The 14,990-nt window shown below is 44.0% G+C and overlaps 1 protein-coding gene across 3 annotated transcripts in view; it reads right to left on the minus strand.

Moving 5' to 3' along the window:
• Positions 1 to 4,591: 4,591 nt before the first annotated feature.
• LOC112115954 (adenylate kinase 4, mitochondrial) overlaps positions 4,592 to 14,990 on the minus strand; it is a 37,070-nt gene continuing 26,671 nt past the window's right edge. For all 3 annotated transcript variants that reach the window (XM_024213198.3, XM_024213196.3, XM_026655951.2), the window contains 4 exons: positions 14,469 to 14,588; positions 8,445 to 8,617; positions 7,628 to 7,746; positions 4,592 to 5,038 (listed from right to left, as the gene is read on the minus strand). In XM_024213198.3, the coding sequence (XP_024068966.1) occupies positions 4,924 to 5,038; positions 7,628 to 7,746; positions 8,445 to 8,617; positions 14,469 to 14,588 (527 nt within the window). In that variant the 3' untranslated portion in view covers positions 4,592 to 4,923. The remainder of the gene's footprint in view (positions 5,039 to 7,627; positions 7,747 to 8,444; positions 8,618 to 14,468; positions 14,589 to 14,990) is intronic.

A 14,990-nucleotide genomic window follows, 5' to 3' on the forward strand; every position in this document is an offset into this window, starting at 1 on the left:
TACACAGCATTTCCAGCAGGAGTTTAACACCTATTGGCAAACAGAAAATATTCTCAAATGCATCCCTTCCCACACACTTATTTTTCCACCAGTAAGTGTTTTCCTCCTACTCCACAGTTGCATCAGTTTAGCAACTTTGATAAATTTAACCCCATATATTTTAGATATTAGGAATTTTTAGTTAGGTGTCACATTTATTCTCTTCGCCACCCCGTACAGCAGTTGCTTTCCAAGGGCTCCATCCAGACATCTCCCAGACTCGGCATTCCCTCCATCACACTTCTCAATAGCATGTGGGAATGGGAGTGCTCTGAAGACTCCTGCCCTAGCGCCTTCCCTTCTGGCAACCCTCATCCCACAGAACAGACACTCATGGCAACAAACAGTGACTACTGCAGCATATGCGATTCCTCAGATGGCTAGAAATGCAGCAGTGGTCTGTCCCGTGCAGTGAGTGGAGCACACCAGCATTCAAGGTCAGAGATGTGCACACAAGCACCTCCCACTGTCCCTATGTTTTTAAATACCCTTTACCTAACCCCTTTGTGAAAGAAGAGGTTTTCCAGGAGCCTCATTTGTTTCTTCAAGCAGCAGTTTTACTTTCAAATAACCCCTTTTGTTGCTAACATATATTATGAATTTAAGCCATTTCTTTTGTTTAGAGTACAGTCCTGCTAGTGGAAAGGACCAATCATTACAAGTATGTTTTAACTAGATGGATGGTAGATCCCTTTTAGGAGCTCCCCATCCATACAGTTAGCACAGATCTCCCACATGCTCTGCGGCTGCTCCCTGTCCTCCCACAAGAGAGAACCTTGTTAGCGCTGTAATTCAATTCTGCTCCATTCAAGTCAGTGGGAAGTCTCCCATTGAGAGCAGGCCTTAGAACACCTCAGTGCCTCCTTTATATAATTACCCTCAGTAGACGGCAACTAGGGGAGAATGGATAGGCAGCTGAGAACCAGGCCTCCCAACCCAGCAGATCCATAACTGGTGCTACACCTCCCATTCTTGGCCCTACCCCCAAAACCCTATGGATTGATATGTACCCTGGTGCACAACATGGGTTCCCAGGAGGGGTAGCACACACTTCTTCATGTCCTCTAGGTTGTTCCCTCCACGCACCTCAAAACCCTGCCCCATACACTAGTGGAGAGATCGGTTCAGGCCATTGGGGTTTTTCCACTCAGCCTTTTCATACCACAGCAGTACAAATACCAATTCTGCTGTGTCTCACTTAGAAAGGGACAGTAATGACATTTAGAAAGCTGTCTGATCCCAGTCCAAAGCCATGCATTCCAGCTAGGGAGGCACTGACCTCACCACATTTCACAGTGGTTCTGTAATCAAAATAGGGTCCAACTTCCTAGTTATACTACTGTGAATGCAACAGTCACGGTCCTTAGTGAGAGATCGTACTGTGCAATACTGCTCAGTCTCATCATGGCTAAGACGCAAATGGGTCACAGGATGCCTGCCTGTCTGATGGGCTAGTGATGACAATGGCCAACTGGTTGCAATACTCTGGGACTACCAGAGTGTGCCTTCTACTGCCAGGAGCAGGAGGGGGCCACGATTTATAGGGAAGAAAATGGAATCCAGAATAAGGCTGGTGGAAATCTAGTGCAATACTGGGCCAATGTAATGTGAGTGGTATGAAAGAAGGGAGGGTACAAACATACCAATAACCCACTGTCTTCCCATCCCAAAAGAATGCCAAGACAAACATTAGCATCTTCCTGGCTGGGAAAAGCAGTAGGATGACAATTCTTTCGGTGCTTTAAAATAAAAAAAATGTTCTACTCAAACAAATCTCCCCAGGCCTCAGAAAGCCAAAGTAAGTTCCACCTCAGAATCCTCCCCCTACAGATTTATAGCCACTCTTCAGGAGTGTATTTTCAAGAGCAAAAAGCAGGAACTATGACATTTCAGCAGCAGACGCTTGCCCTGCTTGTTAACTGTTGTGATTAATCAAATTGTCTATTGCAGAGGTTCTCAAACAGTGGTGGCCCGTGGACCACCAGTGGCCCACGAGCTCCATTCAGGTGGTCCGTGGATAGTTCCCTCTATGGTGTGCACCTTGGCGGCCGCACATGAGAAAATGAAGGGCCACGCACCTAATTAGCGGAGCCACGCAGGCATGGCTTCACTAATTAGGTGCCTGGACCCTGGAGAGGACGCACATGAAAGGTGAGGTGGTGGCCTTGGGGGGAATAGGGGGTAGGTGGGAGGGGGCAGTGGGGTGAGAAGAGGGGGCAGTGGGGAGGGGGATTTAGGGCTGCGGTGGCCAGAGAAAGAGGCAACTTTCCCCAGCTCCAGGGCTGTGGCTGCCAGGGAGAGACGGCCCTCCTTCCCAGCCCCAGCTCGGGGGCTGCCACAGCAGGTGAGAGAGGGCACATCCATCACATTAGAAAGGTAAGACTACTGATATTAAAATAGGAGTTGTGTGCTTTTATTTGTAGAATAAAAAACGTTAAATTATTATTAAGGTTTTTTTTTATATAGCGCTTTTATCCAAAGCGCTTTACAATAGTTAGCTAACAGTACAAAACATTTGGAAAGATCATTAAGTGGTCCGCCGAGACCCTCAGCAATTTTCAAATGGTCTGCAGGAAAAAAAAAAAAAAGTTTGAAAACCACTGGTCTGTTGTAATATGGAGGTAGCTCTTCTAGTTGGTTACTGATAATAATGTGGACTGTAGCAAGCTATGCGACTGAAACAGCTTGGTAAAGAGTTCTCTAAAGGCTATTCTGTAAAATTCAGCTTCTTATTTCTCAAAAATACACATCTTGGATTTTCTTAAATAGCTTATAAAATAAGGCAACTTGAGGAGACATGGCCTTACGAGGTAAATCACACCCTCTGTTAATTAGGTACTGTAAGTATTCAAGATCAAGTCAAACAAATTTACAGGAATTCCAGTTTAGAAAAGCCACCACTACACCTAGCTTCATGACTCAAACACATGAAAATAGGAACAAAGGAAACTGAGGAAGAGATTTCATACACCTTAAAGGTGTTTGTTCACAACAATTCATGCACATGTAATATTGTCAATCCAGGAACACTTATATTTTCCCCCCACAAATTAAAAAAAAGAATCACTAGTAGTTCAAAGTGTTTCAGATCACTGCAGCTGTAGCTGTAAACTGGAAATGAATGTCTACAGAGGACCAAAAAAAAAAAAAAAAATATACAGTAAAGCTTTCCCCTTCCATTAGCTGTAACCAGAAACTAAAAATCTGAACAGAGAAAAAAGCCTATATTAAAATCGAGACGCCTCCAGAAAACTGCAGTGTTTTTATTCAGTGCTTGGAAAGGTTTCTGGCAAGAAGCTGGGCAGTGTTTTTAGATTAGCTGCATGCTTAACTGTACATAACCTCAAGCACAAGACTAGACTGAGCATAAAGTAACAGAGACATGGTGGCGGATGAAGCATTATCTTTTAGTGGATCAACTTTCAATAAAAGGTATTACCTCACCCACCTTGTCCCTCTAATCTCCTGAGACCAACACAGTTACAACAACAATGCGTACAGAAAGTAACAGAGTCAGTTTTGCCTATCAAGGAATGTACAAGAACAAACAATTTGCTTTTGATTCACAAAGTGCTTAAATACCACCAATTGGTTGCCACTCTTGCCATCCAACACACGTGCATAACTCTCACAGATGTCAATGAGAATTGTGTCTGTGTAAGACCTGAAGGACCAGACCCTAAAGTGTTCCATTATTATATGAAAAAGTAATCCCCTGCTAAGGGTATTTCCCCCCAGAATAGCCCCTGTATACTGAGAAAAGAAAGAACCTCAGTTATAAGGCAGAATAGATACAATGAACTTTTTCCAGAGAAAATTACCCCCCCCTCCCCCCCAAAAAAAAGAGACATTAGAATAAATCTTTGGGACAAACTAATATGCTATGCCCATATCTTGTAGTGTTAAAGTTATAAACAACCAAAGCACAAACTAGTGCAACTCATTTCTCATGGACAAACTTAGGCCTACTCAGTTTCCTGGTCTATTGGTTGGCATATATCATACCACTTAGCGAAAATTAGATCGTATAGCAGCATTTTTTTTCAATTTTTTTTTGGAGGACAGCACAAGTATATATTTAACCCCCAGGATTTTTTTTTCTTCTATGTTTATTAATACTGGAAATGTTGTCTTCACATTTGAGCTTTTCAGTGTAAATATTTTCCACGTTACTCACTGATTCCCCATGGGGTCAAAGTCTGCATTTAGGGTTTTTATTTCTTAGAGAAAATAAAAAAGTTGCCATGTAGAGTTATCCCAAGGAAAAGGGTGTGGTGGAGCAATGGAGCAGCACGTTGCATATGTACATGGATTTGGGAGTAGGTTGGAGGGAACCGTGACAGGTTAGAGAGACTTGACAAAGGGTATCAGAGGGGTAGCCGTGTTAGTCTGGATCTGTAAAATCGACAAAGAGTCCCGTGGCACCTTATAGACTAACAGACGTATTGGAGCATAAGCTTTCGTGGGTGAATACCCACTTCGTCAGACGCATGTGAAGTTTGAGAATCTGACGAAGTGGGTATTCACCCACGAAAGCTTGTGCTCCAATACGTCTGTTAGTCTATAAGGTGCCACGGGACTCTTTGTCGCTTTTGACAAAGAGTATATCTAAGTCTGCATCATTGATTAGGGTTCCCAGATCACATCAGCAATACTTTATAGCATGAAAACTAAAATTTATTCCAGCAGACTTCACCTTTTACAGAAAGAGTTCTTTTCCACCCTGACGCTGGCTGTAACTGCATTTCCAGAACTGTAAACTCCAGTAAACCCAAGAAGTTGTTCTAGACATTGTACTATCCTCTAACTGGGCATAGCACCAATACAGCACAGAGAAACAAAATGAACAACCATATTAAATTCTTGATCCTCTACATAAGATGGTTAATCAGCTTCTTTGGAATTGACAGGCCGGATCTTGCTGGAAACCAGAGTGTAAACATAAGGCCAGATTTTGTTGGTCTCTGTCCCAGAAAATGCGTGTAGGACACCTCTGCTCCTGAAAAATATAATTAAGATTAGAAATCAGTATAATGGATTGAAAATTCTGGAACACATTAGGACTATGCAGTGTCTATGATCCCTTGCCTTCACATGCAAAGGAGCATAACCAACGAAAATGAATGTAGCCTAAACTCTCGAATAACCATTCTGGATTGCAGGTCAAGTTTCGGGTCAAATTTTTGCAAAACGCGGTGTAATTTACAGTAGAAACAAAAAGCCAATTATGCTTAATGTTCATCTAATCTACTCATTGATTCTTCACTACTTAGGGTATGTCTACATTGCAGCTGGGAGGTGTAATTCCCAACTCAGGTAGATGTACATGTGCTACAAATTGCAGGGTGGCTGCAGCGGGAAGGGCGGCAGTTTGGGCTACCTGCCCAAGGATGTACCTAGGATCTTGGACAGGAGTGTACTACATTTTATATACAAGAGACTTATCCAGTCTGTCCCTCTGCAGTGCAGCTTTGCTCATTACAGTAGATCTCCAAGCACATTACAATGGATGTGTCATCAGAAGAACAACTGCAAGGTAAAAGCCTTAGCCTCAAACTTATCAACGCATGGGCTTAACTTTACGTGTTTTACAAGCTTCAATGGGACTACTCACACACTTAAGGTCCTGGATGACTTAGGGCCTCAGTCCCTTGTATTTCATGTCCCTTTCATTCCATATGACTATTTCAACTTTTAAAATGTTACTGAATGCTGCATTGCTTTAAAATGTTCAGTCTCAATCACTAGATCGTTAGCACAGAGCTGAAAGCAAGGCACGGCTATTACAACAAAACATGCCCCAAAATAATCACAGCATAGGCAAGAACATGAACACATTCTCTTAAGAGCCAGTCCTACAAATATTTAAGCATGTGAATAATCTGACTCGTGTGATTAGCCCTATTACATCAGGCTCCAAATGTTTACTGGTACAGAACAATAAAATGAAAAAAATTACAGGGAAGGAAGCTGTACCTGGTGAGTCACATTCAAAATTTTAGTGGGGTAAGTTCTTTCAAACTTCTTGAGAGACTTTTTTTAGTACGCTGTACACCAATATCTGGTTTGCTAGTGCACATATAAATATGGAGGGTTGAGAGAGTCCTGTTGTTCACGAGATAAAACTGCATTTGAAGGCAGCTGGTGTGCTGAGAACACTGCCTAGCATGCTGACACCATACCCATCTGTTGTTTCTCGTCTTATACTTAGATTGTAAGCTCCTTGGGACAAGAGACCATCTTTGTTGTGTTTGTACAGCACCTAGCACAAAGGCGTCCTCCTGGCCCATGACTGGGGCTCCGAGGCACTACAACAATACAAATAATTCATGAGTCTGTTTTAACTCTTAAAGAAAGCTGTTGTGGTCTTTGTGCCTGGAACATGCTGCCAGTAAGTAACTAACCTCCATTTATCTGGAGTCTTAAAACTGATTTTCTGCTACACTTTTATGCACAGGTTTTGTTTTGTTGTGTCTCTAAGCTTTTCTCTTTCTCACTGTCCAGTGCTTTGAGAGGCTCTACCTAAAGAAGTTAAAAGAATCAGAAATGTTAATTTTAAAATCTTCCAGCTTCAATCAAACACACAGCATCCTTAAGAGACAGGTGGGGATCTTTCCATTTTACAGATGACTCCATCTCTGTGCTCCAATCAATAGATCACAATTCCTCTCATAAACATCTGCTTACAGATACACGGCTATTTCAAACATGCGATTCCACCCGCACAATCTAAAGCTGACAGCTGAGGTGATTAAAAAAAAAAAAAAAGGGGGGGGGGGGGAAGCTAGACAAAAAGCTCCTTTAAAAAAAAAAATCTAGATTAAAAACCACACATACAATTCTATTCTCTTAGAGGCACATGCGTAATAATTTGTATTCTTTATCATTTACACTGCACTTTCTAAAGACAACACTATGTACACTTAAAAGAGTCAACTGTCCTTACGCAGCAGATTAAGCATAACAGAGAAATGGTGAATCCCCCTATAATTAAATTTAACAGCAAAATTAGCCTCATCCCCTGAGCTGAACCCAAGGAAGGCTCTGCTTTGGGCTGAAAAGAAAGAGGAGAGAGCACAGAATCTAGCTAACCAGTGGCAGCAGAGGAGAAAGAAAGGCAAAGGAATCACATCTCACTGCCTGAGGTCTGGGCTACTGTAGGGCTTGAAACAGGCCTTGGCATAAGGTACAGCAGCCCTGGGGTGTGTTCTAATTTAAGGCAGCTTCACCAGGGCTGCTCTGCAGCCCAGAATCCCCGTAGCAGCGAGCACAACAGATATTTCTGCTCCCGGCCTCACCTCTTCCACTACCCCTACACTGCTCCTGCCCTGGGAGAGTTCTTTGGCCCACTGCAGCTCTTTACGCTTGCCATATGCCACTCGAGTGGGGCCCTGAATCCAGCCCCAAAAGGTATAGCATATGGCTGCTGATTACGGCCAGGCAAAAATCTTAACACATACGCAATTTTACTTGGGAGAGGCCACCTCAAGATATCCCTGAGCAAGCCAAGAACAGACTTGTGGAGATGAAAACTTAGCACTTATTTTTACAGGCACAGTCCGTATTACTTGTGTGCGTTCAAACTCACTTATATAATTCTATTACTGGCTTTGCAGCATCTTTGTATTTTCTTAGCCTAGCAGCAACAGCATCAGGTTTATCATCTTCCCGTTGGATTAATGGTTCACCCGTGATGTCATCGATCCCCTGTGTACAAGACAAACAATACATCATGAACACTGTGCCAGATTAAACCAGTGCCACACAGTGAGCCATGGGGGTTGCATGGGTGTAACGGAGGATAGAATTTGGCCAGCTATAAAGAACTTGCATTCATGTAAGATGATATCACTGAAAGACACTTTACTTACTACAATATATATAGTAGATAAAAATCTGAGGCAAAGGGATAATTAACATTGATCTATGACATTCGTACCAGTTACTGTAAAACACCTTGTATTTTCCCTTGATAACAATGGCATCTGTGTGCTAGCTTGCATAACTCCCAGGATAATCATTTGTGCCGTGACTGCACAATAAAACACTGTGGTATTCTGGATCACAGTAATTATAGTAGGACATTTTCTTACACCATGATTAACATAAATCTTATTTTCCTAAATAAATCTTGTCTGATTGGAAACAGCCTTGCACACAATCTTCAGCTGTCCTCTTAAGGCCCCCAAGCATGAAATACTTAACTAGTTTTCTAAAACTTATCTAGCAAGAAGAATTCAACTCCCATGCATTCAGTACTTATTAGAGTACAACAGGATTTCTCCCCCTAATATTTTTAAAAAGACTAATAAGCCATTCTTGAGTGGAGACATCTTCACTGATCTAGAAGTAGATTTAAATTTTCTCCAGTTAAAATTAGTCTTTAATGTGGTAAATTCTCTTACATGTACTTGAGGTGGGTTGAACTCCATATTATACACTCTTCCACTAGCTGGATGAATCCAACGAGCGCTTAGACGATCTTTTAGCGTCTCGAATGGGATATTTAAATTGATCACTAGATCCAGTTCACAGATTCTGTCAAGTGCTTCAGCTTGCACCAGTGTCCTAGGAAAACCTGAATGGGGGGTGGAGGGGAAGAGAGAGAGAGAGAGAAAAAAAAATGCCAAATGAACTAACAAAGGACACTAATATTTATTGGATCGTGAAGAACAGTTTCACAATATCAGCGCTGGTGTTGAAAAACCACCAGTCCTCTGTTACAGCAAAAGCAATAAGTATCCGAGGCTTTGAATAGATGTACACTTAAAACAAACTAACCCAAACACAAGAATTTACACTCCATGCCTTAGACAGCCCACTTTGTTGCATGCACAGTGTCTGATCCCATACTTCAGGGCTTAATCAAGTGTTTAAAATGATGCTTAGTTTTGCACAAAGGGTGTAGAGGATACTGTAGTGAGATGGTTTCTACAGCCATCACCAACACCCTGAAATCCCTACTCCCATCCCATATTCTTACAAAAGATACCTTGCCCCCTCCTTTGTGATATCAGACACCAACAGCGAGAAAACATTTCTGAAGGGCAGATGGGGCTTTTCAAGCAGTTTAGGATGAGCAGTGTGGGGTGCCATATTTTGCTTAGAATAATCAAGTGTCCAGTATAATGGTATCTAGCGAGGGCAAACTGCGTATAATGCAAAATTACCTCCAACGTTGGTGTCAATATGCCCAGTCATTCCAGGCCAGGCTTCCACACACCTGCTCACAGAGGGATAAATTTCTTATTGTTTTCTCCAAGCTCAGTACCACCACAGACACTCACTGCCTCATGGCACAGCAAGAGTCTAAGTACCTCCAAAAAACCCCCAAAACAGTTATGTACTGTGGCTCCAGCAGATACCAAGCACTGCATGATTTGAGATTATAACCCCCCACTACTCCCAACATTTACAGAGAGGTCAGCCATTGACACCCGAACCTGGATGCATCACATCTAGAAGCCTTCCCACATGTACAAGGAGTCAGCTGCTCCTCATCTTGCATCTCTGCCGGTAACCCAAAGGAATACTCTGTATCCCTCCCTGCTCAAGCTCAGAGGGAATTCTCTAGCGCTATCCCTCCCAGCCAGAGGGAATGCTAAAGCCTGCTACTCCTACCACCCAGCAGCAATGATATGCTCCAATAAAAACCGATTATAAATATCTATCTCCCTGGGCACCTCAGATCTGCAACAAATTTGCACAGCTACATGTCATGCTGGAGCTTGTATTCTCCAGGTACAGAGTGACATTTACTCCAGTCAGTTTTTATTGAATAAACACACACAAAATAGTGCACCTTTACTACAATTCACTTTGGAGAACGGCTCCCGGCACCTGCTCCAACGCCAGCTATTTTTTCTGCTTTATACAGCACATTTTCATCACTAGCGCCTTTCTTTTTGTGGAAGGCAGAGAGACAGGGACTGGGTATGTTAAATCCCACGGCCAAGGTCATTCTGACCTTAAGGGCTGTTTTGCAGCATCAGAACCAATGAAGACAGTCCAAAAGAAAGTCTGGTTTTGTGATTTCCTCCAGGATGGCATTTTGAGCCTAACTAGGGTGACCAGATGTCCCAATTTTATAGGGACAGTCCCAATTTTTGGATCTTTTTCTTATATAGGCTCCTATTACCCCCAACCCCCTGTCCTGATTTTTCACATTTGCTGTCTGGTCATCCTAAGCCTAACAGTCAAGTCAGCTGTTTGGTCCCTCACAACAGCACAGACTAGGGAAGCCAAAACATTGCATTGTGGCAAAGTGGTGAAAGTCAGGAGCCCAGAAGTACCCTAGGCTACACCGAAATAAATAGTGTGTGCACACCCTTACTCTCTACACCTGTATTTAAAGCCAGGAGCTGCGACGACTCTAGAACACCAGTACGACAGATTACCTAGAGTACAGTGACCTTATGCAACAGGGCAAGAAGAGTCCACTCCCCAGAATGCACTTGTGCCAAGGACAGGCACGAAAGGGAGGGAAGCAAGGATCTCAGCCCTGCTGCTTGAAGGCTTTTGTGATGTCATAGGCTGAGCTGCCTCAGTTATATTAATTCATGTATATGTTTAAGCCCTTTAATTCTTCCCATTATTTTGCCCCCACTAGTTCCTGTGGCGAGGGGTTCCACAGGTTAGCTATATGCTGCACAGTGTACTGCAGTCTTCGTAAAGCTTACTGCCTGAACTTCATCATTCAGGAGGAGTCTCCTTGTGAGCACAATACTCATACCAATGGCATGACTGATCTTGGTCCCCACTTCCCTGGAAAGCTATATTGGTAGTTAAAACCCCAGGAAGACCTGTTCACTTATCAACGTATTTACTCCCTCCAGGGGAACAGTGGACTTTTTAAATGCTCTCTTTTCTGACTTGTGCAAGTGGGTGACACACAGGTGTGCGTGTGTGTGTGTGTTTGTTTTAACGGAGGAAGTGAAAAAGCAACAAATGTAGAAAGCAGAGAAAAGGAAGAAGGAGAGAATGGGAACATAGGGATTTTGTTAAGGGGCCTCAAGACTTTCTAGCATCCCCCAGGCCAGAAACAACATGGGATACCTGAGACATACATCCCCCATTCTTTCCTGCCTGGACCTGGCAATAGGACAGTTTTGCAACTCCACTTGCAGCAGCGTTGCTTGATCTAGCCATCCAGGTATTCTTATTGATTTGATCACGCTCATATCTGTCCTCCAGTCACTTGTTTGCACCAGCAACACAGCAGGATTTCAGTGCCAGGAGCATCAGCACAAGAACTCGAGATTGAAGTCAATCTCTCTGTGGTGCAGCTAATGCAAGCAGAGAAGGAGCACAAGAAAGGGAAGCAGCAGAGACAAGGTAGCAGCAGAGGAAAGACACCAAAGGCAGCTAGAAGAGACTCAGAAATACGCATTTTGAAAAGTTAAATTTATGGTTGTACGGCAGCCTTGACTGGGTCCTTAAATTCTCTAGGTGTCAATCAAAGCCACTGCAAGAGAAACAAGAGCCTGCAGTTCAGAGCGTTGGCGTCCTTCATGAGGAAACAAGATGATCATTTACACAAGTACCACAAACCATTCCAGTCACTTCATGGCAACACGGGCCAACACTGGTTGCTTTATTTGGAGAGACAGGAACGCATCAAAACCCAAAGAGTTCTGGCAACACGTTATTTGCTTTTCCATGAACAGCAACATTTCAGTACAGAAATGATAAACCCTTGTATTAATGAGGCGTAGGTCTGAGTTCTAGTTTAATGATGGCCAAATTCTGGGATTCCCAGATTAAGGAACTACCAGAGGGTTTGAATGATTATGCCCACCCGAAAAGGTCACCTCTCTAGGGAATGCTCTGAACAGAGTTCAGTTCTAGTGTGGGTCCTAATCTCCAGCGTATGCATTTATAAACAAACAGCTAATTAGAATGTAAATGAACAAGTGGTTGCTTATATTGTGTTCATTACCATGGTGTCTGAATGCTTCTCCATTAGTCAGTTTTTACCTTCAAGTTAATTAGAGATGCTCAGAAATGTTTCTTCTAAGTTTCATTGAAAGAAATGGAACTTTTGCAAAAAATGTTCATTTTACCCCCTCACATTCACTTAAACGCAAGACCACTGCTCTACTAGTAAGTAAAATCAAATATTTAGTGCAACATATGAAAGACTAAATGCAAGCAACAGTGGAGACTAGGGGCATCACAGATTTTAAAACTACACTTACTCTGATAAAACAATTCATATTTCAGGACTGATATTTACAAACGGCCTCTATCTGGGCTCCAATTTTGTCGCATTTAGACATCCCACTACTTGAGTGCTCCCACAATTGATTCTAGATGTAAAATTGGGGGCTCAATTATTTGCAGGAACAAAAATTCATCTTCACAACCAAGATGGCTATAAAAAAACAAAGCTAATTATGTTCAAAGTGTTTTTAAGGCTTCTGATTAGCATACACGATGCATGGTTGATACTTCACATGTCTCTGAACAAGAAACAAGAAGTGATTTATCTTGGCTTGTGTCCAGTCACTCCCATGCACCAGTTGCTTCATGTCATGATTTGGAACGGCAGTGTGAGAGAGTTTGTCTGCTGCATAAAGCTGGTGTAAGTCAAGGATTCTGACATACCTTCCCAGGGGAGACTGGCCAGACATATGTGCACTGCTCCTCACAGGAGTGGAAAGGAGGGGGAACAAGCTAGGGGCTTGTACATCTTCCCTTCACCTCTACCCCCTTCCTCTGCACAGAGGGTCACCAGCAGTGACTTCTCTCTCCCCTTGAGCTAAGAGAACTGTGACACAGAGCCTCTCAAGGTTCACAGAATTTCTGGTGGCCATAGCCCATAGTCTGAAAACTGCTGATACTGGGCTACAGAGACCTGACTGTTAAGGATACGAAGAACCCACAGGGGAGGAGGAAGCAGTAGGGCGAATGGTGACTGCAGACATCCTCGGTAGCAGTTCGCTCTACGACGCATTATCCTATTGGGATCCCCCCACCCCCCAGCCTAAGGGGCGGGGGGTCCACAGGACCTGGAGACCAAAAAATTACAGGGGACAACTAATGAAAGAACAGAGACAGGAGTGCGGTCAAAGGGACAAACGAAGTGAACCAGACGGGGACATCGAGCAGAGAACCCCGGACAGCGCCCACTGCTCCTCGAAGGCGTCAAGGGAGTCAGTGGACGTCGCCCAGAGGAAGTCTGTCCGGATACGTGAACGGATGGAGGATCGGAAATAGGCCCCACAGTCACAGGAGACTCCATCGGCCAACCTCCTCATCCTGGTTTTATAGATGGTTGTTTTCGCCAGGGCCAGGAGGAGGTTGACCAGGAGGTCCCGTGACTTTGTGGGGCAACGGATAGGGAGTGCATAAATAAAAAGGTGAGGGGAAAAGTGCAACCAAAATCTTAACAAAATATCCGTGAGGAGCCGGAATAGGGGCTGCAGCCTGGCGCACTCCAGGTAAACATGTGCCAGGGTCTCCCTCACGCCGCAGAAGGGGCAGGTGTCTGGGATAGGGGTAAACTGCGCCAAGTACACGCCAGTGCTCACAGCCCCGTGAAGGAGCCGCCAACTCATGTCCCCGGCGGGCCTCAGGATCAGGGTAGAGTAAAGGCTGGCCCACTGGGGCTCCTCACCCTCCAGAGGTGGCAGGAGGTCCGCCACTTCGTGTCGGGGCAGGACACGAGGGTGAGGACATGAAGGGTATGGAGCACGAGCGTGTATAGATGTTTCCTTGGCGCGATCTGGAAACGGACCGGCTGCAGATCGTGCAGCCGGCTCATGGCGAAGGGGCGGGGCGGTTGGGTCCACGGGGCAGGGGCCCGATGAAAAAGTCTGGAGGGCTCGGAGTGGAAGGTGGGCAGGGCATGCCCTCTCGCAGGACCCGGTCGAGATAGACCCGAGCAGCGGGCGGCAAAGCGGCCCTCACCTCCTGAAGTACGCGCCGGGGAGTACGAGGTCTGGAGAGCCCCATGCGCATTATACTAGGCACCGTTCCATGCTGTACGACTACCATGATGGTGATGTAAAACCCCTTCCATTAGAGTGACAGTATGTTGAGTGGAGCTTCTGACCTCTTGTTTAAATTAACAAAATCTTTCCTCAGTACCTGTGATCTCTTGCAAGTAGGATCTGAGTTTCATTTTCGGAAGCATGAGTCTTTAAGAGGAGACCAGCTCTGAACAGCTCTGTCCTTAAAAGCGCTCCGAAGTGTTTTTGCTTTCTCCTTCACCCCTCCCTAGCTGCTAAAAATATTGAAAAGCTGTGCTTGGTTTTATTTCTTTTCCTGTGAAATCGTTCCTGGTAAAGTAATGTCTTATTCAAAGATATAGGCTTCAAGGAGGTTGAAGCGGACTGGGATTTTCAATCCACAACGAGCTACCAGAGCAGAGGGATACAAGATTATTGCACCCAGGATACCAAAATCATGCACATCAGCTTACTTACCATCAAGTAGCCAATGCTGAGACTGCTTTTTCTCCAGCTCCATCATCATGACACTGGTGATGACATGATCCGGTACCAAAAGGCCTCGCTCTAAATACTGCTTTGCCAAGACACCAACTTCTATTAAAGAAAACAAAACAGAATTTTTTGGTTTTGTTTTTAATTGAAAAACACCACACCTTAAAATTTCTCCTTGATAATCCAGAAACCCCTCCCTAGCCTCCTTCTTGTTCATTAGCTTTGTTGGGAACACTTCCTTGTTATTGGTGTCCAGGGACATTTAACAGTGCTGTGGGAAAACCTAATTTGCCAGCTGCGAAGTTGTAGGCTAGGGAATAAAAGAGTGAGGCTGCCTTGAGGCGCAAAAGTGGCCAGGAAAATGCCAAATGATTGTTGGCAGCCTTTTCTTCAATTGATTGGGTGAAAGGATGCTGTATAGATTCTTGATTAATGGACAGCAGAACACAGAAGTGCATTTGTGCTAATTTTTGCAATGCTGGATGTATACGCAGAATTTTAAGA

Source organism: Terrapene carolina, unplaced genomic scaffold (assembly GCF_002925995.2).
Source record: "Terrapene carolina triunguis isolate 2854851 unplaced genomic scaffold, T_m_triunguis-2.0 Scaffold211, whole genome shotgun sequence".
In the NCBI taxonomy this organism is placed as follows: Eukaryota; Metazoa; Chordata; order Testudines; family Emydidae; genus Terrapene; species Terrapene triunguis.